At 41.6% G+C, this 26,840-nt stretch overlaps 2 protein-coding genes across 5 annotated transcripts in view; one reads left to right on the forward strand and one right to left on the reverse strand.

The window, feature by feature from the left end:
* The window catches only part of fa2h (fatty acid 2-hydroxylase), a 44,349-nt gene extending 34,406 nt beyond the window's left edge, over window positions 1–9,943 (reverse strand). The window contains exons 1-2 of one of the 2 annotated variants that reach the window (XM_086301669.1): window positions 9,798–9,943; window positions 5,469–5,751 (exon numbers count right to left, since the gene is read on the reverse strand). In XM_086301669.1, the coding sequence (XP_086157795.1) occupies window positions 5,469–5,750 (282 nt within the window). In that variant the 5' untranslated portion in view covers window position 5,751; window positions 9,798–9,943. Of the gene's footprint in view, window positions 1–5,468; window positions 5,888–9,797 lie in introns of those variants that run through there. The other variant, XM_086301668.1, reaches the window with a different exon arrangement.
* A 7-nt stretch (window positions 9,944–9,950) lies between these two features.
* On the forward strand, window positions 9,951–26,840 carry LOC147326418 (uncharacterized). Of its 3 annotated transcripts, none has more exons than XM_086301671.1 (4): window positions 9,951–10,273; window positions 22,796–22,832; window positions 23,868–24,091; window positions 26,065–26,840. In XM_086301671.1, the coding sequence occupies exons 2-4, from the start codon at window positions 22,815–22,817 to the stop codon at window positions 26,171–26,173; spliced, it is 351 nt and encodes a 116-aa protein (XP_086157797.1). In that variant the 5' UTR covers window positions 9,951–10,273; window positions 22,796–22,814; the 3' UTR covers window positions 26,174–26,840. The 3 variants fall into 3 exon arrangements, with proteins under 3 accessions (XP_086157797.1, XP_086157798.1, XP_086157796.1); XM_086301672.1 differs by lacking the exon at window positions 9,951–10,273 and adding an exon at window positions 20,742–20,774; XM_086301670.1 differs by lacking the exon at window positions 9,951–10,273 and having other exon boundaries at window positions 22,663–22,832.

The following is a 26,840-nucleotide window of genomic DNA, read 5'->3' on the forward strand; positions in this document are numbered from 1 at the left end:
TTCTTTTTGCCTTATAGTCTCATTTGTCATAACTTCTCCGTTTTGTGGTAAGCTTTTCTTTGGCTGTCACTTCTTCACCCTGACCTGTCTTATTTGGCTCAGCAGAACTAAAATATATATTCTGCTGGTTTTACACAGGCACTCACATAAGCTCAGCGATTCTCTGCGCGATCAACCTCTCACATGTTTAAGCTTGCTGCGGGAGATTTCACTTGTCATGTTTGCATAGTAAGCTAACGATTAGTAAGCTAATGATTAATAAGACGATGTCAGAGGAATTGGTGCGCAAATTATCATCACTCACAGATCAGTGCTGTCGCTCTCTATACACAGTTCGCACGATTGCAAAGTGAAAGCAAAAAAACAAGCGCAAATTCAAACGCGATTTCAATATGTCACATATTGACAGTGGCTCACCGATGCCAATGACATAATTACCCAGCTACATTTCTGAAAGAATGCAAAAGCATTGACATATATTTTTCCTTCCTACAATAGCCCGATGGGCAGGGAAGAGATAGATTTTGGTAGCCCGTCTGAAAAAAATCGCTAGCCCAGGACGTCGGGCTAGCGATTTTGCGAGCCCTGTATCTGATTGAGGAATCACTCATCTTTGGAAAAGAGAGTTTATTACAGAGAAATGTCTCTTTCCAAAATAAAAGCTATACTATCCGCTTCTTCTGGGCTATATTCTCAGCAGCATAAGGAGAATCATGTGCTAACAGCTGTCTAAATGACTCGGCTAAAGTTAGTAGCATGCTTGTTGTTTTTGTCTTTGCACTAGGATGATGTCAGCGTAAATGTGCAGTCATATTCGTTGTGTTCCCACTAGTGCTTTCAGGTTAATCTCGTTGAAATGACCTTAACGCCACAACACGGCAAATCTCCGTTAACGAGCTACCGCCGATCGCCCCGTGCATGGGGCTAGACGGCCAACACGTTAACGAGCTAACTGCGCTAACACACTAGTTCCCACCCATGTAATTGAGCATTGCATGGCACATCCAACATACTGTTTTACTTTAGTCCATGACTCGCTTACCTTCAGGGTCATACGTCACATGAAAACCAAAATAATTCCAAACGCCAGATCTGAATGAGGGTGGGGGAGGTGCCCTGCGCTCTTCCTTCTGACTATGCTGTCTGTGTTGAGCGCTCAGTGGATCTGCGCTCGACAGTGCAGCCTAGGCGGAGTAGTCGAACGCAGATTCACTGAGCGCTTTATTAGTCCCACAAGGGGAAATTTCAGATGAGACTGAAACCAGCTTTCTTGGGATTGGCTGTCCCTCACAAACCTAAAGGGTTAAACGGCATGTGGGAGGGGCTTCTGGGTTCAACACAGACAGCATCGTCAGAAGGAAAGTTGATAAAATAAATTACAAATGTTGTATTGTTCGATACATATGCGTACCGAACCGAAAGCACTGTATCGAACACCCAGCACGCCCCTGCGGGCGGTTTATCCTTCAAGCTCGGGTCCTCTACCAGAGGCCTGGGAGCTTGAGGGTCCTGCACAGTATCTTAGCTGTTCCCAGGACTGCGCTCTTCTGGACAGAGATCTCCGATGTTGTTCCCGGGATCTGCTGGAGCCACTCGCCTAGCTTGGGAGTCACCGCACCTAGTGCTCCGATTACCACGGGGACCACCGTTACCTTCACCCTCCACATCCTCTCAAGCTCTTCTCTGAGCCCTTGGTATTTCTCCAGCTTCTCGTGTTCCTTCTTCCTGATATTGCTGTCATTCGGAACCGCTACATCGATCACTACGGCCGTCTTCTTCTGTTTGTCTACCACCACCATTTTGTCCGTCTGTATCTGGAAGTCCCACAGGATCTTAGCTTGGTCATTCTCCACCACCCTTGGGGGCATCTCCCATTTTGACCTCGGGACTTCCAGGTTATACTCGGCACAGATGTTCCTGTACACTATGCCGGCCACTTGGTTATGGCGTTCCATGTATGCCTTGCCTGCTAGCATCTTGCACCCTGCTGTTATGTGCTGGATTGTCTCTGGGGCATCTTTACACAGCCTGCACCTGGGGTCTTGCCTGGTGTGATAGACCCCAGCCTCTATGGATCTTGTACTCAGAGCTTGTTCTTGTGCTGCCATGATTAGTGCCTCTGTGCTGTCTTTCAGTCCAGCTTTGTCCAGCCACTGGTAGGATTTCTGGATATCAGCCACCTCCTCTATCTGCCGGTGGTACATACCGTGCAGGGGCCTGTCCTTCCATGATGGTTCCTCGTTTCCCTCCTCTTTCTTGGGTTTCTGCTGCCTGAGGTATTCACTGAGCACTCGGTCAGTTGGGGCCATCTTCCCAATGTATTCTTGGATGTTCCTTGTCTCATCCTGGACTGTGGTGCTGACACTCACCAGTCCCCGGCCCCCTTCCTTCCGCTTAGCGTACAGCCTCAGGGTGCTGGACTTGGGGTGAAACCCTCCATGCATGGTAAGGAGCTTTCTTGTCTTTATGTCAGTGGCTTCTATCTCCTCCTTTGGCCAGCCTATTACCCCAGCAGGGTACCTGATCACGGGCAGGGCGTACGTGTTGATGGCCCGGATCTTGTTCTTACCATTCAGCTGACTCCTCAGGACTTGCCTGACCCTCTGCAGGTACTTGGTGGCTGCAGCTTTTCTAGCGGCCTCTTCATGGTTCCCATTCGCCTGCGGGATCCCCAAGTACTTGTAACTGTCCTCTATGTCTGCAATGTTGCCTTCTGGTAGTTCAATCCCCTCAGTTCTGACTACCTTCCCTCTCTTTGATACCATCCGACTACACTTCTCCAGTCCGAACGACATTCCAATGTCATTGCTGTATAGCCTGGTAGTGTGGATCAGTGAATCGATGTCTCGTTCACTCTTGGCATACAGCTTGATGTCATCCATGTACAGGAGGTGGCTGACAACTGCTCCGTTCCGTAGTCGGTATCCGTAGCCAGTCTTGTTAATGATCTCACTGAGGGGGTTCAGGCCTATGCAGAACAGCAGTGGGGACAGAGCATCTCCTTGGTAGATCCCGCACTTGATGGTGACTTGTGCTATGGGCTTGGAGTTGGCCTCTAGTGTTGTACGCCACATCCCCATTGAGTTCCTGATGAAGGCTCTTAGGGTCCCATTGATCTTGTACAATTCTAGGCATTCCAGTATCCAGCTGTGGGGCATTGAGTCATAGGCCTTCTTGTAATCAATCCAGGCAGTGCACAGGTTGGTCAGTCTGGTCTTGCAGTCTCGGCTGATTGTTCTGTCTACCAGTAGCTGGTGTTTTGCGCCTCTGGTATTCTTGCCAATTCCTTTCTGTGTCCCGCTCATGTATTGACCCATGTGCCTGTTCATCTTAGCCGATATGATGCCTGACAGGAGCTTCCATGTAGTACTGAGGCAGGTTATTGGTCGGTAGTTGTATATATATACACACACACACACACACACACACACACACACACACACACACACACTTCTTGCTGTTGTTAAAACTTTGTACCCACCCCCCTTTATATTTTTTCTCTTGTTTCTATAGGTTTCGTTTCATCTGACTCTTGATTTCTTCTCACTTTGCTTGAAATTGTTGTGAATTGCTTCAATACACTTCTGTAAACAGTTTACATGCACAGTGATCTATAAGTCAAGGACTTTTATTGTGAAAGGGAGGAAGAAGCCTCGTTTGCCCTTGTGCAGAACACATTCTGGTACAGAGCAGACATTGTGCCAATCTGCCTTTGAACCCAGAAGCCCCTCCCACATGCCGTTTAACCCTTTTGGTTTGTGAGGGACAGCCAATCCCAAGAAAGCTGGTTTAAGTCTCATCTGAAATTTCCCCTTGTGGGACTAATAAAGGTATATCAATCAATTCAATTCAATCCTGAAGGGCATGATTAGTTAAAATGGCTTCTGTCACATAAAAGACGAATGAAATACGGATTATTTTGACATGAGTCAAAACAGGTCCTCCATACACCCAGTCACTGACCTCAGTCGTGAACTGCATCCAAATGAGGCACAAGTTAGTCTTGAAAAACTCGTTTTTACATTGTTTTTCTTAGCTGCTGTTGTTGCTTCAAGAGACAAACACCAACATCACAAACAGCTCATGTGAAACGGTGTCTGGCATCTTTTGGGTCAATCTGACTCCTTTGTAGTCATAGCACCCTCACCCACATTTTGTCAGCCCCCCCCCCAATGCACATGCATGCATTGTCAACTACATGCATGTGCAGAACTCACAGCTGACAGACAAAGGGGTCCAAAAGTAATTTCCTTTGTACTTACAGCTTATCAGTCACTAACCCTCAAAGTCCCACAGAGCATTTTGTTAGAGCAGTTGTGTAAACTTTCTGTGCAGAGACGCAACCAACAAGCAAGGACACACGTGAGAGTGGGCAAGCCATGTAAATGTGAACTGTGTCTGCAAGAGATTTATGCAAACTCCCTCCTCACACGCACAGAAACACAGAAACCTGCAGGACCTGGCTGGGTGTGGATTCATTTTACAGAGACAGAAGGGGGCATGTTTCCCCCCAGTCTGCAGCCCCCCTCTCCCGGGACAAGACGAACCAGTTTCCTTCTCTCGCCTTCTTTCAGAAACACGCACACAGGCACAGGCCTTGAATCATTCATTAACAGGTCTGACCCCTCCACACCCACCAGAGCTCACCAAAACCCCACAGGTCTCTCATGTCACCTGTTAGCCCCTCCCTCCTCCACCTAGGAATTACACAAGCATTGCTTTTCCATCACCAACACCTTACTCCCGTCCTCAATGATCAATACCAGTTCCCTTTTCCTCGTTACCTAAGAAGGAAAACGCCCAATAAAGTCAAATGAGAGCGGATTATACACCTGTTGCTCCAAGAGCCCGGGACTAGTTTCCTTCTCCTAATTCTGGGTCTGGAATCAAATGAAGTCTATAAACACTTCTAAACCTCCTTACAGTAGAAAATGTGAGACTGTTGACAGCTTTTTAACAAGGTGTGAGGAATATTGATCTCACCTGCCAGGGCTCGTGGGGAGGGGGGGGCAGGGGGGATTAAAGACGCCAAATGACAAACATGCGAGAAACTTCTGAAAGTTGACAACGGAAATCTGGGATCGATTTACATTTTTAAGACTCTAAAGTCCACAGAGCTAAGTTCACAAGAAAGATATTAAACTTTAACCTTTCAACAGGTGTGTGGTTCAAAAATGAGATATCACTTTAACACATCTTTAACTACATCGACAGAAGATGCGGGAAAAAGGTTTTATATATACATATATATATATATATATATATATATATATATATATATATATATATATATATATATATATATATATATACATATATATATATATATATATATATATATATATATATATATATATATATATATATATATATATATATATATATATATATATATATATATTCCTCTTAAGTTGTTTACTCTGAGGTCAGCGGTGTCATCCTAGCTAGTTAGGGAGGAAGGGAGGTACCTGTGCCTCGCCGGTGACGCTGTCTCTGTTCAGTTCCCCGATGTAGTACTGCTCCATCCACCGCCGGGCGTTTTCCGAGTGCCGGTGTGGGGGTCCCTCCATCGCCTGGCGCACGTCCTTGCCGGAGCGGCTGCGTATTAGTGCCTCCCCACCCGGGTGCATCCGCAAGAAGGCTGTCACGTCGTAAACCCTGGTCCCCATCAGCACCCAGCAGGACTCCTTGGTGCAGTGGCGGGCTACCTCCGTCTCCGTGAAGTAGCGGGGGGACGTGGACGGAGACATCCTGTTAGTGGAGATGTAAAAAGGTCCACCTGAACTGAAAACTGAGAGCAAGTCCTCCTCAGTGGACAGTCGACCTGACTAATGAACTGACTTTCGTAATGACACCGGAGGCTTTAAACTCCTGCCGTTCGCGAGACACGGACGAGAGAGGCGGGGTTTGTGAGGCGTTCACCAAAGTCGTAGTTAGTAGGTCTTAAACTGACTTACAATCACGTCTGCATATACGCGCATCGAAAACTTCTAAATAATATGCTACGGTGATTACTTATTCTTTTTTTTATGATTGCAGATTTTTAATATTTTATTTTAATATTTTATAACAGTAGCCAGAAAAGCCGTTATATTTACACAATAGCAAAAGCAAACCCTCCCCGAATACAGCATAACTCTCCTAAGCACCTGTTGCTGTTAAACCGATACAAGCGACACAACCGCTTAAGAAGTCTGTTCCGTGGACCCAACCTGCTGCTAAAGACTATTATAAATTGCTTTACAATATAATAGCTGAAAATTAACATCTCTCATGTTGATTATTCCAAATGAAACCGTTAAAGGACGTCAGTCAGATGACATCACATTCATAAAGAGGAGTCACGTTATTGGTCATCACTTCCTGATCAATAAAAATCTGGCGTTTGCTGCGCAGTTTTTCAACGTTAAATAAATATTTCCTTCCTTTTATAAAAGACCACGTATGTATTCACCCATGAAATTTTCATGTTAACATCAGGACGCGTTGAATGTATCATGTTGAAGGGGTAGTCTATAGTTTTTAAAGGGTCTCTGAAATTTCATCTAAGGTCGCTGTTGCATTCACGTGGTTTTGGAAAAAGTGCTTTTCCAAGTGTAAGTAAATTTGGTACTAAGGAGTGCTACAAAATCGTGTTTATGAATTCTTTTCTTTAAATAAACAAACCTTTTTTTAAAAAAAAATAAAACACTAGTTTGTAATTTGTTATGTTTGGCGAGAGAAGAACGTATCGTTGTTATAATGATTATTATTGTGTATTTATTTTACAGCTATTTAAAAACCAATTTAATGTAAATATTTAAAAAAAAGACGAAACTTTGGTTTGGACGGCCTATTCAGACTTTTTTTTTTAAGTTATTTACGTTTGGATGCTAAATGAAAACCCCGATGTGGTTGTGAATTGTTATGCTTTAATTGGACAGAGATGCGATAATTACGTGAGCGTGAAGGCGACATAAGACCCAGCCTTTGTCCAAGAGCGCCGACCTGCGTGTTTCGTTAAATATTAGTTAAAACGGTGTCAAAACCTCGGTGGAAAAAGTGATCGAAATATGAAGTGCAATTAAACTATTCTATGACTCATAGTGGCGTCATATGACTCTTTGCTGATGATGGGTATGTCATGCCTGATAATGAATGTTTTAAAATCTGTGGCCGTTATTCTGCATTGAATGCTTTATCATTTTAATACTTTGGGTCTATTTTCCTAATAAGAAACTTTGTGGATGCAGGACTTTTATATATGACGGAGTGCTTGAAGTACAGTGCACTACTTCTATTCGAGTTAGACACCACTTAGTTAAAAGCATCACCTAAACTTAGAAATCTCATTAGTGGTATTGGTCTTGCTCAAAGGCATCTCCAAAGGCGGTAATGAAAAAAATTGCCTGCATAGCTGTTGGCATCAGTCTGCAACAACAGTGACTTTCGACCAGGCACATGTACATGCAAGCGAACAAAACAATAACATTCATATTTAATCTTTCAATAGAGTAAAATAAGCCGTTCTATACAATAGACATTATACACTGGAGTCTGCTATATAATATGGCCAGCTAAGAACATAAAAAAGCAAATCCGAGCATTTATAACAGCGTTATTATACAAGGGACTACAACCCTCGATATGTGTTGACCTGTTAGAGGGGTGCGATACCAGCAGGGGGCAGGAAAACATCAAATTGCACAACGAACCTCACAGATGAAAATTTCCAATCAGTCATTTCACACGTGATTAAAATGGACATTTTTTTTTTCATTTTCATCTGCAAAGGTCGTGCGCCAGTGTAAAGGAGGCATACAAAAACATACGCTGCGATCATTGCAGTGTGACGCAATTGGACCCTCCGTTGTTAGAGTTAATAGTAAAGCTGGAGTCAAGCGCACATCTTTATGGAGAGCTTTGTAAATTTTCTTTTCCAGGTTTATAATCTTTTCTGGGGTTATATTTAAGTTGTTCCCCTCAACTTCAGCCCAGAATTTCACGAACAACAACCTCTTTAGTGACTGGCAGAATTCTTTGTCGCATTTCATCTCCATTTTGCAGAAGAACCACTTACAGTTTTTTCTGATTGCTTAAGCACATTTTTTGTAACTAGTGGCTAATTTTGCAAAACTCTTCACACAAATAAGAAAACCTGTCACCCAATAATCAAAACACTGTAGTTCTCTTGCAAAAGCAAACACAGCTAGATTAACTCTTCACACCTTCGTAAAAATGGTATTTCCGTATCAAACAGTACACACAAGCCATCATCTACTAAGCACACAATGCGCCAACTGCACACTGATGGTATGAATACAAAACACATCTGGCTTTTGCTTTCTCTGTGCACAAGGTAGGCTATGTCAGTGTGAGCTCATACTTCTGTCATAGATCCATAAGCATAGAGGGATCCAAACTTCAAGTACTAGTGTACTTGAAACACATCAAAACAAACACAAGTGTTTATTTCCAAGTATAGGATTATTTGCAATCGCCATAATGACTATATCGGTTACTTGGTCTGCAGTGAACATGCTTCCTCTGCCCCCAGCATCTGGTCATCTAGCAATTCTGTAAAGTAACAATTTCAGTATTTTTACATCAATGGTATTGGTGTGTTTCTCATTGGCATATGGCAGTGCTACAAGTCTTTGTGCGAAGTGACTGTACTAACCGATTCTCATTTCAAGATGTCCTTATGGTACTTGCTACAGTGTAGCGGCTCGAGTTAGGCTGGACCCGTTGGCCAGCTACCCTCAGGGTCATTCCACGGTTGATTACATGGTCCACTATTGTAGCTCTGATGTCATCAGCAATTCTATTTCTTACTCTTCCTACCCTTCCTCTCCCCCCTCCTCATCTTCCTCTCCCCCCTCCTCGTCTTCCTCTTGCTCCTCCTTGTCCTTGTCGTCCTCTTCATCCTACTTCTTCACCTCCACATCCTCTTCCTCGGCCTCCTCTACTTCTCACTCTTTCTGCTCCCTCCATTGTACTCCACACACACAGCTTACCTGTATTATAGTGCTTAGGCTGATTGCAAAGTGAACTAATTATCTAAAAAAGTTCTCACATGTGAAAGTGTGCCAGACAGTTGGCAAATTAGTGTTAATGATAGCCATACATGTGTATACTTTTGCTAGGAGTGTGTTGGAAATTTGGTAATTGAGTGTTGTGCAGTGAATTGTGCCTACAGTTTTGCAAAGTGTGTGTTACAAAATTGCAAACTGAGTGCAAAGCAGTTTTTGTGCTTTTAGTTTTGCAAACTCAGTGAGTGGTTTTGCTATAAGTCTGAATAGTTTTAGAGATTGTGCTACAGGAATCACAGTTAGGGTTTAAGCATTCAGAAAAAACTGTAATAAGGTTCCCGGCCAGAACTTCTACAGCTGTTTTGAGTCTTTCATCCTCAGCTTTTAACATCTGCTGAGACACTCTGTCATCTGCAGAAGAATCTTTTGTGGGATTTTTCAACTCTTTGACCTCTGAATCACCTGTAATTTTAGGCTTGCAAGCTGCAGAGGATATCTTTGAGGGCTCAAAGTTTTGAGGTGATTTCTCATTCAGCTGAGGTAATACAACTTCTCCAATGTCATCTGATGAAAGATTTTTGAGTTTTGTGATTATGTTTATTTGTAGCTTCATTTAAAGGAAGAAGAGCTTGTGAATTGGAACCACCACAGAGAAAGGGAGTGAAAACATATGTGCAGAGGAATGCTGTGACATACGATACTACTTCCTGTGTTAACAGACAAGTTAACGGTCTCTCTCTCTCTCTTTCTCTCCTTATAAGGGAATGTTTTGTTTTCTATACATACCAAGTTATCTCCTGTTTCAACGGACAAGCTAAAGGTCTGTCCTCTTAAGGAGATATGATCAGTTCCATACATGCCACTCCTACTGCTGTGGAAACTTGCTTGAAGTATAAATAAAGAATGCTCTGAAAGCCCTGGGCGGTTTTTCTGAGTCACGTCTGCTGTGCACATCTGGTGTAGAGCAGATCGAACAGTGACCGCCCATGCGCATGTAAAAAATAGATATCTGAGTTGTGAGTTTCTTTATCTTCTAAACAGTTTTCTCCTCACATTTTCTTGGTCCTTCGAGCCGGATAGGAAGCATCGGTCGCTGTGTCCTGGCGTCGTGGAAACTGCACTGAAAGTCTGTCGACAGCCTCTTCTAGGTAGGAGTGAAAGTCCAGAGACGTGAAATTCGGGTTCTGGCCAGTGTCATTAAGTGGTCCACGACGTTGGGATCCAGTGGCTGACTTTCAACATAGCCAGAGAATCTTGGGAAGGTAAAGAAACCACTCACTTACACTCGCATAAAACGAATTTAGGAGTAATCCGCCGAAAGGATTTTCAAAATAAAGGTTTTAGGAGTAATCCACCGAAAGGATTTAATGAGTCTGATCCACTGCACGGATCTGTAAAAAGAGGACTAATCTGCCGAAAGGATTTTAAATTGGGAACTTTTAAGACTGACCTGCCGAAAAGGTCTGCGTGACTGTGTAAATCTCTGTGTAAATGTTTGTGTTTTCTGTGTGTTGAGAGTGAATTGATTTAAACAGCACAATACGTTGCTGAATCACTCTCATTGTTATTGTTATTTTATTTCCTGTCAGTAGCTGAAGTACTGGTGACAAAAGAGAAGGGTTGAGTTCCGCCTCATAAAACTAACACCGCTCCACTAAATAGAGTGGAGGAGAAGGGCGTAGTCAGTAACCACTCTTTAAGTCTAATACCAGAGAAAGCTCTGCAGTTCTGTTTTAATGGGTAATCAGCCCACTAAGTTTACTGTTGACGAACAGTGGTTAGAAAGAAAAAAAATGTCCAGGCGCCGGACAAATTAGTGTGCAAAGATGGAGAAAACCTAAAAAGACCAAATGTTCCACCTGGGAAGGAAAATGTAGCCCATCTGCACTATCAGAACTTAAAGGAGCATTACTGAAAGAACTAGGAGAGACAAAAGATTTAAAGAAAAAAGGAAAACGCACGCAAGAATTAGAATATTTCCAAGTATGGAAGCGAGAGGCAGATAGACGATGTGAGAATAAACAAAAGAAACAAGAAAAGAAAAAAGAAAAGGCAGGAGTATCAAACCCCCCACCATATGCACCGCTCTTTGGAGCAGCATTAATACTGAAGCCAACCCCCACTCCTGCTGCTGTGAAGCCAACCCCCACTCCCGCTGCTGCGACCCCCCTTAAACTATCCTGTGATCTGTTTAGACCTCAATCTGGTCTTTATGCAGAGGCACAAAACATGTTAGATAAAATGGCACTAGGTGAAAATCCACAGAAAAAAATAGGAAAAGATCGCTACGGACGAGATATGGGAGGTGATGTCGAACCACCTGGTCCTCCTGGCATTTTTCCCATGATAGTAGTACCAAACCCCAGATACGGCCAACCCACAGGGGAAGGTGAAGTAGATGAAGGGGCACAACGTGATAATAACCCAAATACATTCGTGTTTCGGCCGTGGTCACGAAAAGATAGGCAAAATGTGTTAAAAGACGTTCCCCCTCTTAATGAAGGTTTCATACCCTGGAGAGATGCGGTAGAAAAGATCAGAAGACAGTGGTATTTAAATGAAATGTTCCAAGTAATACAAGACGTACTAGGTTTAAAAATGGGAACGGTTAGGGGAAATTTCACAGGTAGTGCCACTGATGGAACGCCCTTAGCACCTGTAAGTCAAGACCTAGAAACCGCCGTCGTAAATTTATATGATCGCATCAGAGTACGATTAGCTCCAAGTGTCATGGTCTCCGTGCCTGCCCGGTCGGCCCCACAAGGCTACATTTGCTGCTTCTGTTCTCTCCCTCTCTGCCTGGGTGGAGCTCACTGTGGGCTCCCGCCCTTGGCCCACACACACACCTGACAACAATCACCTGTCATCACTGGGAGCACTATTTGAGGCTGGAACACAGATCCTCTCGTCGCTGGATGATTGTACTACTGACGTTAGTGTTCTCACAGCTCCTGTGGACTTGTGCTTCATAATTCATGATTTGTGATTAGTGATTAGTCGGACCTGCGACCTCCCTGCCGTGTGAACGTGTGTGAGTGTGAGCAAAGAAGACGTGAGCGAGTGTGAGAGAGCTACCCTGTGATTCCCTGGAGTTTTGGATCCCTTCACTGTACATACATTGCACTGGCACTGTAAATAAACTACACCTTGGAGACACCTAAATGCTCTGCGTTTGAGTCCCTGTAACCAGATCGTGACACCAAAGGCTGACTATGGCAAAATTGGCGAAGTGAAGCAAAAAGAAAATGAAACAGCGTCCGATTTTTTAGATCGCCTGCGTCCGGTTTTTAGGCAACATTCAGGAATGGATTATAATGAAGGTCCTGACGGTCCTTACCAACAACAGCTAAAAAATGCATTCCTGAATGGCCTGCTACCCTCAGTGAAATCCCACGTTGAAAAACACTGGGTTACAATGAATACGGGACCACTAGCCGACGCATTGCAACATGCCGAGCACGCGCTCCATGTAATAAAGAAAAAAAAAACTGCAAGCACAGGTACTTTCACATTAGATCCAGAAACAGAGTTTATCGCATTTTCAGGAGGATTTAGAAGGTAACAGACAGGGACAGAGGAGAGGAAATAGAGGCAGAGGAAGAGGAGGATTTAGAGGAAAGGGCCAGAGATACGTAGGACAGACAGACTTACGCGAAAGAAGTGAAGAAAGAGATAATACGTGCTAGGAATTGTGGCAAGGAAGGGCATTTCGCCAGAGATTGCAAACATAAAACAGACAGACGGCAGTATTTAAATGAATGACTAAAGGAGAAAAAGCCAAATAAAAATGACAAAAGTGACGCAGAAGTATTTAATGTCTATCAATTAGTGTCTGAAGTAGAAGGCAAACCTACACTGACAATATATGTAAATGACAAACCAGTGCAGATGTTATGTGATACAGGAGTATGTAAAACTGTTTTGAACAGAAAACCACAGGAAGTACAATTCTCAGAAGATACTTTAATAGTAAAATCAGCATCAGGTCACGCTACAGTGCAGTGACTGATAAAACCCTTATTAAATGAAAACTAGAGATCAAAGTAGTTTAAAGTAGTTTAAAAAGGTTGGAAACAGACCCCACCGAATAGATATAAATATAAGAAGTACAAAAATAAAATAAATAAAGACAAAATTACATTAGAATTTATTTTTAACGTATTGAAACTAATAATAGGAAGGATAACAACCTGTAAACTGATATTAACAATGAAACATAGTTGGCATGACGGCCATGCCCAGAATGTATAAAATGAATAAAAGGAAATAATTCACACGAGAACCTTTTAAATAAATAGAGAGATGCATAAGGTACATTAAGGCTGTGTCATTGTTCAGCCAAGGAAAGTGTGTGAAAAGGTAAATGTCTCAAGCTTGGGAAAGGGTGAAACTGCAGATCACCCGAAGCCCTTGATGGATACAAAATAAAATATAAAATATATAATAATAAACTGCTTGGTTCGACATGCAACAGAGAGAATGAATGTGACCGAAGGTTGGATCTGAGATGAGGCAAACAGAAGACCAGTCTAAAAGGTAGGCACAAACCTGTTCAGAGAAAAAGCAAATTTGCACAGATTGGATGAATTCTAAATTATCTGTTTGCTGAGTAAGATGATCCTAACTATTAAATTGGCTCAGTAGTAGTATAGTGATATACACTAATAAAATATTGTAATATACTATTGTTATCATATAGAAAGAAAAAGATGATAATATTAATAATGATATAATATTAATAATAAGAAGCAACCTAGTCAGTTATGATGTGAGGTGGACGATTGATATGCAGTAGTCTGCATCAAGCTTAAGGTTTGCTCAAACTCAGTATAATGACATATGAGATGAAGAAAATAAAGAAACCATCTAAACTAATTAAGTGCATAGAGGCACTTAACCTGCTTAAAAACCTGTCATTTATCCTAGATAAAATATTACTGAGATATAGAGCACATCTATAATAACAACTAATAAGCCAAACCCTGTAGACAACAGCTAAAGTTACAGGATTGAGAAGCTGAATTAAATATGTGGACACCGCTAAGTTGATGAGCATGTTACACATGCTCATTATCTGAAAGCTGTAATAGCACAGGCATTTGGAGAAAAACAACGCTCGTTAGCATCCCTAGTGAAACTTAGACTCGTGTAAATTAGACTGTTGCGTCAGGCCTGCCTGCATGTGCAAGCCTACGTAGCCGCAGCAGAGGCAGTAAAAGAGTCAGCTGCACGTATGCAGTCATACGTGCATATGAATTGCACACAGGCCAAAATATAAATATATCCACTGACAGCCAGTTTATTTTTTCAGCAGTGCACCACTTTGCAAAAATTTGGCATAACAGAGGTATGGTCACCTCTACGGGTAACCCAGTGCAACACGGCAGCTTATTAAAATTCTTATTGGAAGTGATCACCTTGCCAAAACAATTGGCACTTTGCAAATGTGCAGCACATCAAAAAGACAACTCCGTTGTCACAAAAGGAAATAACTTTGCAGACCAAACAGCAAAGCAGGCTGCACAACAAATGATAACGCTTCTAACATCCGAACGTTGTACACAAATACCACTTGACGTACTAAGAGACGAACAAAAAGCTGCAACAATCACTGAACAAAACAAGTGGCTGAAATGTGGAGCACCACTGAAAGATGACTTAATGGTCTGTGATGGAAAACCAATATTACCAGAGTCGTTACACAGGACAGCGGTTGTAGTGACACATGAAGTAACACATGTGTCAACAGGAGGGAAATATAGTATAGATAAACAATACACACTTTTACACTATAAATTTTTACACTATAAATTTTGAAACTTTAGCGAAAAATTTGTAAGAACATGCCTATTCTGTCAAAAACACAACTCACAAGGAAACTTAAGACCTAAGAGAGGCCAGTTCTCCACACCATCCACATGGATTTTATTGAATTGAATGAATGTCAAGGATCAAAATATGCCTTAGTGATCATAGATGTGTTTTCAAACTGACCAGAGATATATCCAGTAAAAAGCCGAGGCAATCTCCATTGCAAAATGTTTATGTAATCATTTTATTCCAACATATGGTATCCCTTCTCTGGTAAGATCAGACAATGGGACACATTTTGTCAATGATGTGATCAGTAAGGTCTCTGAAGCACTAGGATTCAGCATAAGAAATCATTGTGCTTATCACCCATGGAGTGCAGGGTTAGTAGAGAGAACTAACGGTACCATAAAACAGAGACTCAGAAAATGCCTGAAATAGATAAAAATGCAAAGAGTTTAGTTTATTTAAAAGGCAGTGTGTGTGAGAGGATTATGAAGTTATTGTGTGAATGACGCTACATTCTAGATCAAAAGTTAGTTGAATTACAGAGGGTTTGTAGATTGTAATTGTTTTGAACTGCTGTGCGACGCTTCTCAAGTCTCTTGCAGATTAAACCCAGGCGATAAGGTCCATACCAAGTACTCCTAATGACACCAACAGCTTGCAAAATCGCTGAGAGGCCCTTTTGGATCCACCAGAGCTATTGCAAAAAAGGTGGAAGTGAGTGACAGCACAACCTAAAGACACCACCACCCCGACTCTTTGGTGATCTACAGGTGAAGGGAGGGCTGATTGGGTATATCCCGCCTTCTACTTCTCGCCTGTAGTCTACTCACCAGAGTAAATCGGTGTGTCTGGTAATCATGAAGATTAATCTGTTTACCACCTTGGCCCTGCTGCCTTCAGCATGGACCCTGATGCACTTAAAGGAAGCCAACTTGCATAGGAGGGCATGGACATATGACAACTCACACCTGGTTGAAGTGACACAGGACCACATCCATCCCTGGATGATCAACGCCTGGTATAGATAATATAGCCCTCTCCTGTACTCACTCTACACCTACGACTGCACAGCCACTAACAACTCCAACATCATTGTGAAGTTTGCGGACGACACTACAGTGGTGGGTCTTATCACCAACAGTGATGAGACAGCTTACAGGGAGGAGGTCAGCGCCCTGACCCACTGGTGTCAAGACAACCATCTCACCCTCAACGTCGCAAAGACAAAGGAGTTGATAGTGGACTTCCGGAGGTGCAGAGAAGTACACACCCCCATCACCATCAACGGCGCTGCTGTGGAGAGAGTGAGCAGCTTCCGGTTCCTTGGCGTACACCTGGCTGAGGATCTTACGTGGTCAGTACACACGAACAAAACAGTGAAGAAGGCGCAGCAGCGCCTCTTCTTTCTCAGGAGACTGAAAAGATTCGGCATGAGCCCCCGCATCCTCAGGACCTTCTATCACTGTGCCATTGAGAGCATCCTCACTGGATGCATCACCACCTGGTATGGCAACAGCACCGCCTACAACTGCAAAGCTCTCCAGCGAGTAGTGCGGTGCTCTGAACGGATAATTGGAGGTGAGCTTCCCTCCCTCCAAGGCATCTACAGGAAGCGGTGCCTGAGGAAAGTGGGGAGGATCATCAAGGACTCCAGTCACCCCAGCCATAAACTGTTCAGACTACTTCCATCAGGAAGGAGGTTCTGCACCATCCGGTCCCGTACCAGCAGACTGAGAGACAGCTTTTTCCATCAGGCCATCAGACTGCTGAACACTTCATAGACACCTCAGCTTCACTACTGGAACTTTAACATTATGCACTCCATACTGTACAGTAATGCCACTGTTTTGCACATGTCTCACTCTGTATATTTATTTTATATATTTTATTTATTGTTTACTCTATTTAATTTGTAAAATATGTACACACACACACACACACACACACACACACACACACACACACACACACACACACACACACACACACACACACACACACACACGTAGAAAAATATTTAGTATACACATCCAGAAATGCATATACTATTATATATTGTACATATATTTATTAGTTTCAGATGTAGCCATTCTTGTATTTTGCTTGTTTACATTATTGTATTTGCACAACTCTGTTGCTTGTGAAGCTCGCACACAAGAATTTCACTCACATGTGCTGTACCAATGTACCTGCACATGTGATGTGACAATAAAAGTGATTTGATTTGATTTGATTTGATATAATTGCACAGAAGGCAAAGATTGTTATATATGCTCACACATGCCTGCTACAACACAGCATGCTATATTATATGGCAGACCTATGAACATGACTCAAGTGACATGCACAACAAGCTTTGCCAGTCTAGGTTATCAATATTCAGGAATTGTCCTAAACCACAGCGACCCCCTGACTATTGGATTATCGTTTTGGGCTGTTTTAAAATGTATCGACCACCATCAACAAAGAGCAAAATCAGGAAATTGATGCCATAAGAATAACTGTTATGCAACACAGAGTTGCCCTGGACATGATCTTGGCAGAAAAGGGTGGACTGTGTGTTTTGTTCAATACAACTTGTTGCACATATATTCCAGACAATGTGCATTCTGACAATATGACAAATGCTCTACAATTAAATTGAAAACTGGTGTAAGTTAGAGCGCGAATATGACATCTTTATCGCCGCTGCCCACAGTGACAAAAATGCTAAGACTAAGGCCTATTTACTCCTCAATCTGGCGGGACCAGAGGCCATTGAAAGAGAGCGATCATTCACGTATGCCCCCGCAGTCATATCAGCTGAAGGCATAGTAGAAGTCGCCGCGGAATTGAGGGAAGACCCCGCATGTCTAAAGAGAAAGTTCAGGGAGATCTGCAACCCAGAGACCAATGTCATAATGGAGAGGCATAACTTTAACAAAAGACAACAGAAACCCGGTGAAACCATTGAAGCATATGTGAGCACGTTAAAGAACATGGCCAGAACCTGCAGCTTTGGTGCACTACAAGACGAGTTAATCAGAGACAGATTAGTATGTGGTATAACCAGTGACAGCGTCAGATGTTCCCTGCTTAAAGAGACGGAACTCACTCTTGCCAAGGCGGTGCGTATATGCCAAATAAGCGAGCTCACAAAAACAGGTAAATCTCGTTGCTTTCGGAGGCACGAAGATCAAGACCACAGGCACAGTTACTCTCAAGTGCAAGCTAGCTGAACAGTTATATGACCTGCAATTCCAAGTTGTAAAACACGATGTGCAACCCATCGGATTAAAGGACAGCGTGCGAATGAAACTGGTTAGTTTCAGCAAGGAAGTCTACCAGGTTGACACAGATCAGGATGAGACACTGGCGCAGAAAGTGTTTCATGAATACACAGACCTGTTTAAAGACGAAGTCGGTGACTTACCTGTAACTTACTCAATGAAACTCACTCCAAACGTTCCTAAGGATGCCCTTTGGCATCAACACCGCTTCTGAAGTCTTCCAGAGAGCCATAGAACAAATATTCATGGGATATCCATGAGCAGTGATTGTGGATGACATCCTAGTGGGAGGCAAAGGAATAGAGGAGCATGACAAAAATTTAAAAAAAGTTCTGGAGCGGGCCAGAGAAGTAAAACTCAAACTGAATCCAAAACAGTGCAAGTTCAGACTTAAAGAAGTGAGCTATGTGGGACACATATTCACTGACGAAGGACTAAAAGCAGATCCAACTAAAATCTCCGCTATCAATGAAATGCCACCACCAGAGGACAAGACGTCTCTCCAACGTTTCCTGGGAATGATCAACTACCTGGGCAAGTTCATCCCAAACTTAAGTGAACTGTCAGCACCACTTCGCCAGTTGCTTCACAAGGATGTGGTGTGGAGCTTCACTCAACATCAGCAGGATGCTTCCAACAAACTTAAAGCATGCCTCACTAGCCCACCAGTACTTCAATACTATGACATGCACAAGCCAGTGACTCTCACATGTGACGCTTCCCAGCATGGTCTAGGGGCTGCATGCCTTCAGGACGACAAACCTGTGGCATATGCATCAAAAACTTTAACTCCAACGGAGAGAAGGTACGCTCAGATAGAGAAGGAGTTACTAGCTGTAGTGTTCGCATGTTACAGGTTTTACGACTACATCTACGGAAAGCCAGTGGTCATTGAAACTGACCACAAGCCTTTGGTCACAATCCAAAACAAACCTTTCCACACAGTCCCGGCACGGCTACAGCGCATGATTACAAAAGTTCAACTTGACTCTGGTGTACAAGAAAGGCAAACACCTTTACATCGCAGACACACTCTCTCACACACCAACGCTGGATGAGCAACCTCTAAAGGAAGAGAGGCGCGACTTCGAGGTAATGTCACTTCAGCTCATCTCACCAAAACGCCTACAAGAGCTCACCGAACACACCTCAAAGGACGCTACCCTACAGACACTTGCTCGCTACATCCAGCAGGGGTGGCCAAAACAAGCAAGTAGTGTGCCTATAGAAATAAAACCATTCTTCAGCTACCACGATGAACTAATCATCGACAACAATGTCATTATGAAAGGCAACAGAGCCATCGTTCCAGCATCACTACATGATACCTATCTGCAGGAACTACACAAGGGACATCCAGGCATGGAGTCTACAAAAAGGAGAGCAAGGGACAGCGTATTCTGGCTGACAATAAACTCTGACATTGAGAACAAAGTCAAATCATGCAGCATTTGCAACAGTCTAAAGCCTCACCAACAAAAACAACCCCTGAAACTACACCAAATTCCTGATCTTCCCTGGTCCATCACAGCCACTGAGTTCCCTCAGTCAAATGGACTCAGTGAAAGAGCTATCCGGAGTGCTAAAAGACTCCTTGAAACATCAAAAAGAGATGGAACTGATTTCTATTTCTATTTCTCTTTCACGCCACGAGACAACATTCTTGGCACACCAGTACAGAGGCTGCTATCAAGACGAACGCGGTCAACCCTTCCTGTGTGCAAAAAACTGCTAACACCAACAGCAAAAGTGACAACCACTATCAAAACTCAACTCACAAAAAAGCGTAAAACTCAAAAACAGCACTACGACAAGTCCAGCAAGCTGCTCAGTCCATTAACACCAAGCGAGGTGGTGATTACAAACACAGAGAGGACATGACAAGATTGGAGTTGTAAGTAAGGTATGTGCTGAACCTCGCTCTTATGTCGTTGAGTTGGGTGGAAAAGAATACAGGCGCAACAGACAACATCTTCTGCCTGTGAGTGAGCCTCAACCCGAAAAGCTCGCTACAACACAAGATGAACTGGACACGTCTCGACGAGCGGATGAAACTGAACCTAAAAAAACACAAACCAACAAACATGAAACAATTCAAGTTCAACTCGACCCACCACAACATGGCACAAAGCAGTCAGAACAGATGATAACACCTACAAAATGCCAAGTACGCTCTGATGACAGCTTGTACCGAACCAGATCTGGTAGAGTGTTTAAACCGAATAGTAAATACGTGGATTAAAAGCACACTGGTGCTGTATTTTCTGTTTTGAAATGTGTTTTATCTCGTGTTATGTTATTGCATACTTGTCGCAGTTATGACAATGATTACTGTGAATTTCATTTGATAGTTGAACCTTCATTTTGTTGTGTAATCCATAACCTGATAAGTTCTTCCATTACGGTGGTGTTGTTTGATTTGGGTTTGCCTGAAAAGTGCAAAACTAAGAAGGAAAAAAAAAACTGAAAAGGGGGATGTAGATAACAGCAATGTTATGTTTGTCCATACTGCCTCCTGTTGCTGCTGTTACGGAGAGTTCCAGCAGGTGTCGCTGTGGTTCTCTGTAGGGGTTATGTGTACTTCCGGTTACGAGTGTACGGACGTTCATGTTGGCTGCTAATAAACACCTGGCATACAGTTACAGCGGACTGATTATTATAAGCAAACCTACAGGTTTGAAAACTGCTTGAAACTATAATTGTATTTCATTCACCACAAATAACTATCTGATTGAATAGTTTTCTTATCAGATAGAGATATCAAGCAGTAGTAATAAATAGTAGTAGTAAATAATTTCCCAGTATGTGTAAGTTACACATGCTATTTTTTAAAATTATCATTATTTTTTTCTTAGCTAGCAAAAAAAAATAAATTGTTGACATGCGTTTAGTGTAACACAATACGGCAGCGCTAGTATAGCAGTTAGTTTTGTTTTGTTTTTTTATTAGTAATATGAACATACAAACAAAATGCACCATATATTACAGATTCAGAGAATAGACATTTCTTACATATTAGCAACTTTCATACAAGAAAAAGAAAATATAAAGATGGGGTCACATAATTTAACAGATTATTAACTCACTAAATCAAAATCTTCTATAAAGGAAACAAAAAAAGCAGCCTTTTTCTTTTAACTAAGGTTAAAAGATTTAACCAACAGGTTTAAGTCGTTTTTCCAGTAAGCTAGTGTTGATTTAGTCTTAAAAAAGCGACATTTATGTATAAATTGCTTGCACAAGATTGATAACACATTAACACCATAATTAGCTTTCTTTTCTTTCAAAAACACTCCAAACATTATCATATTTAAGGTAAATGGGGTATTGAATCCCACTGGAATAAAGCCAGGTATGAGTATAGCAGTTAGTTATGGCACATGTACAATGCTACACGTACACGGCATTTTGGAGAGTTTGAATACATTTAAGATTTAAATTAAGATTTTCAAAAAACTAAATTTCGGTAGTCAGAAAAGGAAAGGTGAGATTTTTTTCTTTCTATGTAAAAGATTTGCGTTTTTTCCTCCTTTTTTGAACTTTCTCAGTGTTATAACCACATCTTCTGTTGCACGGGTGCCTTTGCATCCTGCACACCTGGAGATAAGGAACTCACCTCACTCACTCACCTCATTATATATGTTCACCATATGAACACACTATGAAAAGGATGTACATTTTTACATACAATCTGACAGCAAATGAAAAAAGCAGAAATTGAGATGTAATTTTTTTGGTGGTACTTTATTGATTAATTAATTAATTTTTGGTATTATTTGTTGATTTAAAGAAAATACCTGGAATTAGACACTGATACAAAACTAGTGGAACAAAAAAGAAAGATGAGGAGGGAAAAACTGTTAGTGGTCTCCACCTGTATAATCCTTTCTACTTTGAGGGTTATTGCCCCTCTACCCTACCGCATGTTAATTTCATTAACACCAAACATTAACAACCCCCTCTGCTAATTAACCGAGCAGATCAATATCCCAGTTTTAACTGGCTTGATGCTATACGCTGGTTAAAAAGTATTCTTATATTAGTAGTAAACATCTGCAGCACACCATCTGGTGGCGGTGATGCTTCCTCCTGCTTTTTACAGTATTTCAATGAGCTTAGACAATAAGTGTAAGAGACAGTTTTCTCTGTAAACTAGAAACCGCATCAGAGCTGCAGTGCCTGTCTAATCATTTATTGTCACTTCCTGTCAGTGATGAGGATCCTACTGATTGACGATATGTTATGCACCAGTGCAGCGCATTGTTAAGGCAGGTCGCACTGACGAAGTCTTTTGTCTTTCAGCAGTTTTCTGTCTCCATCACTATATTTTTCCCAGTTTTATCATTTCTTCTTTCTGTCACTCTTCCCCAACCCCCCCCCCCCCCCCCCCCCCCCCGCTCTAAAACATGTTTTTATCCCATGTTTCTCTGAACAACAGCTGCTTCTAAATATATCCTGCAAAACAAAAGAGTCCTCAATAATAGTTGGTGTCTATGTAACATGAAACAACAGGTGTGTGTGTGTGTGCTTTGAGAGTGACCTCACTGTGATGTGATGTGATGTGAAGTGATGTGGTGTGGGTGGAGTTAGTCTGTGGTTTCTGAAGTATGATTGGCTCGTTGTGTGGCCTGGCCATGCCACCATGTATAAAAAGGAAACCACTCACACACACTCATGCTTATTTCTTTATTGCAGACTACATTAACCGTTCTCCATGGCTGCTGTCGTTCCTGTGAGTATCTACGTGTGTCTGTGTGTGTCCATGCAGGTGTCTTAATCATCAGAAATAGGTCAGTTCTGTTATTTCTGTATTCTTCATTGTGTCAATGAACTGTGGTGCTGCAGAATCAGTGAAAGTGGCTGAATGAGTGCATGGGAATTTTGTTTCATCCTCAATGTTATTCAAATGTAATACCATTTTAAATGTTGTAGGACAATAGAAAAGGTATTGATTTCTTTGTGCATGATCAGTGTGTGTGTGCGTGTGTGATCATGCCTGCATTAATAAAGAACTGTTGGTAGGCCAGTGCAAGCGATCAAGTATCAGTCCTGTAAATGAATCTGCAGAGCTGAATTCTCTTTGCGAGATCAATCCTCCTTTGTGTGTGAGTTTCTGACATAGAGGTCGATCAAGTCAGTGACAAGAAGACAGCCACTCCTGTGCTAATTAAAAGTGTGTGTGTGTGTGTGTGTGTGTGTGTGTGTGTGAGGGTGTGTAACATTTGAAGTGTGAATGTCAGAGGCAAGATTGCGTGGTCCTATTGTGTTCCGCTGCCTGAGCTACAGTATCTATTATGCTCCAATAGATTAACAGGCTGGGAAGCCAACAATAGCGAGATGCAATTAAATACTTATCTGTATTTCCCATGATGCATCAGCAGTTGAATGATTTGTTAGATAACAGGGTGTGCAAAAATAGAGCAGAACAAAAATAACAAATACAGTTCCAAAGAAGTTGGGACTGTGTAGAATGTAAATAAAAAGCAGGTACAATAGTTCGTGAATGTAATAATCTCACACAATATATCATGTTTAAACGTACATATTTTACTATTTCATGACAAACGTTACCTTAATTTGAATTTGATCTTGAGCAACACATCTCAAAAGTGTTGGGATGGGTAAAACAACAGGCAGTGACACGATTGGGTATAAAAAGAACTTGAACACAGCTGCTATAATACATGATTCATACACTGAATGATTTTGTAGGAAAATACTTTGTGCATATGCTAAAAATAACAAACTCTCCATCCTTGAATCCCAGTTTGTGTCCTGCTATGCCAGCGTTCAGCCCCTGCAGCTATTCGGAAGGGGACCCAGAGGGGGCAACTATTTGTCGCTTCTCACAAATCGGGGTCCCCGCTGCGCCCCGCGTCCCCGCCTGGCATGCCACGCTCCTAAGATGACCCTGCGGCAGATCTGTCGCATGCTGAAGGTGATGAAGCAGATCAGGAACAGAGAAGCTGCTGCCGCTGCATCTCCCACCAGGTGACTTACATCTTTAGTTTGTGATCAATAACCGGGGCTGTGATTGACAGAAAATAGTTAAAAATTCAAATGAATGTAACTGTAGCTTTAAATACTAACAGGTGCAATCACTGAAGAATTAAAGAAAACTGAGTATTCAAATTCAAAACGATTTCTTATTCAGAGGATATAGAGGGTTTTTATATATATATATATATATATATATATATATATATATATATATATATATATATATATATATATATATATATATATATATAAAACCTCCATCCTATGTGTAAGATAAAGAGAGGGAGAAAAAAATGACCTAAATCTGGCCTAAACAAAATATATTGTTTGCGGTTTTAGGTCCTCTCCTTCATAATAGAGGTCTACAGAAAAATACTTTTCTTGTTGCAGGAGATATTTTTAATTGCAGTATCATAAATGATCACTTAGAAAGTGGCTAGCCTAATCGTTGGCGCCATTTTTAGCTCTCTTGTAATAAAGAGGCTAATACTAGTTTGTAAGTCAGCTGATGGTAGGACTAGAGAAGGACTGTATTCTTTGATTGGTGTTTTCTTTTTTTTTCTTTTTGTTAGCACAGCTGATCCAATGTGGTGTGTGGATTGTATATAAAATAACTAGTCCCTGAAGCTTGCGTTCTTTGTAATATCCTGAATGGGGTGTGTGCACTGCTTGCAAAAAAAAGACAAATTATGATAAATCTATGAGATAATGATCCTCAGATAATTATTAATAAAGTAAACATTTTGGGTATTTTGCAGTAAACTCAAATGTTATTTTACGGTTTGTTTGTTTAAAAAAGTATATTATTTATTTTGTAAGGTATTGTCCATGTAAAGTAAAGTAATAGTAAAACTGGGTGAGTCAATACGGGTGTGTGTAGCGTCCTGAAGTTCAATGTGCAATGTCCAAGCCTCATTTGTATGTTGTCACCAAAAAGCAGCAGTCTCCAAAACCTATAGTGTTACCATAGTGTGTATCGCATTCTGTATCTTATTTTAGGATAATAGTTTGCCAACAGCAGTTGGTTAGCAGTAAACACAAAGTGAAGCTTTTGGCCTGGTGATCATTACACTGTGTAGCACGCGTTCAAAAAATAATAGTAATAACATCACCTGGAGTTTCTGAGTATCATCTTTTGTGATTAAGGTTCATTAATTATAAGACATGAAACAGAACAGAAATGTTTCAAAGGATACAAACACAAAAAGACTTCGTAAAACAAACTGAGTACTTACTAACGCTGCTACCTCTAAAAACTGTCAAAAGTCTCAAATGAGGCCAAGTTTACTAAAGGGCAATATTACTGACTATGTTTAAATAATATAAGACAAACCATGTTCAAGTCACCTTTAAATAAACAAAAACAATTTAACAGCATTTATTTGTTGTCTGGTTTCACTTATGGTTAAATACATTTTATTGAGACTTGATGGCATGATAAGTGAAAAACTAATGTAGGTGTTAAAGCTTTCTGTCTGGTGATAATGTAGCAACAAATATTAACTAACGAGTGCTCAGTAATTCATTAATAAATGGATTCTGGGCTGTATTCATCCATTTTGCTTGGGTTAGGTTGAGCCAGTTAATAGCTCACATAAGGCTGATGCATGCAATTTATTATTAAAGCTTCACATTGCAGCGCCTAAAGACCAACCTTGACTATCAGTATCTGTACGATTGAAGCAAAGTTCAGAAAGTTTCTTTAGTGATAATGAAAAGCATGCAGATTTGTGTGTCCACCCATTAGGATGATTACTACATTATTGATGCATGAGGGTAATAACCACAGTGTCTGTGCTGGTCTTGGCTGCCCCAGACTGGACAGTGATCACATCAGTGATTCTACCAGCAGAGGCCACAGGAGCCGGCTGTTAATTATTAAATGCTCCCGTGTCACCACCAGAACAAACAATCACACTTCCTCTTCTCATTTCTCTGTGTCTGGTTTCTCTCTGTGTCCACAGGAAGCAGGGCTCTGCATCTCCGGCTCCAGCTTCTCCAGGCGCCAAGTCAGAGAAGAAATGTGTCCCCAGCTGTCTCAGGCGCAAGCGCAGCATAAAACGTGTGAGCTGACCCGTGACACCCGGATGACTTCAGACAAACTTATTACCCAGAAGAAACCTATTTACTATCACATTCACGGTGACGTGGGAGATCATCATCTTCAGTCCCCCTCCAATGAAAAGGCTTTAATGAATTATCTAATGATGCTGGAGGGGCGGACACTTGACTTGCAGCCCACTAGGAGAGGATGAAATGGTCTTATTCCCTCCTGGTTTAGAAAGCGGAGTTCCTCTTAAGATTTTTTTTAAAGACAAAAATACTTAAAGCTACAATTTTTAAAGCCAGATATTGTTGGTGGGAATCATTTGATGGATTGTTTGATGTTTATTTTTAATTCAATTTGTCCCCTTCAGTCTCCAAACTTTTATTAAATTTCCTCTACTTAACCTCCACTTTACCTCTGGACATGTTTTTGTAACTGTGTTTTGTAGTTGCTTTTCAAACACTTTAGACCAGTTTGATAATTATACCTTGTTTGCTTATTGAAGAAAAGCGTGTTCTATATGTTTCTTTCAGTATTGACACAGCCACCTCTGGCAGATGTGATGGTAGTCAACCGTTTCAGAAATCCTAAAGTTTAAAATAGTAAAATGGCAGCTGATTCCTCTGTGCTGTTCTTTACATGCAGTGTTTTATTTGTGTGTTTATTTATCTGTGCAATAAAGCTTTAAGAAGT

This window comes from Aulonocara sp. 'chitande type north' Nkhata Bay, linkage group LG7, assembly GCF_057382095.1.
Source record: "Aulonocara sp. 'chitande type north' Nkhata Bay isolate Kocher_YH1m ecotype deep benthic linkage group LG7, A_spYH_male_GT1.1, whole genome shotgun sequence".
Lineage (NCBI taxonomy): Eukaryota > Metazoa > Chordata > Actinopteri > Cichliformes > Cichlidae > Aulonocara > Aulonocara sp. 'chitande type north' Nkhata Bay.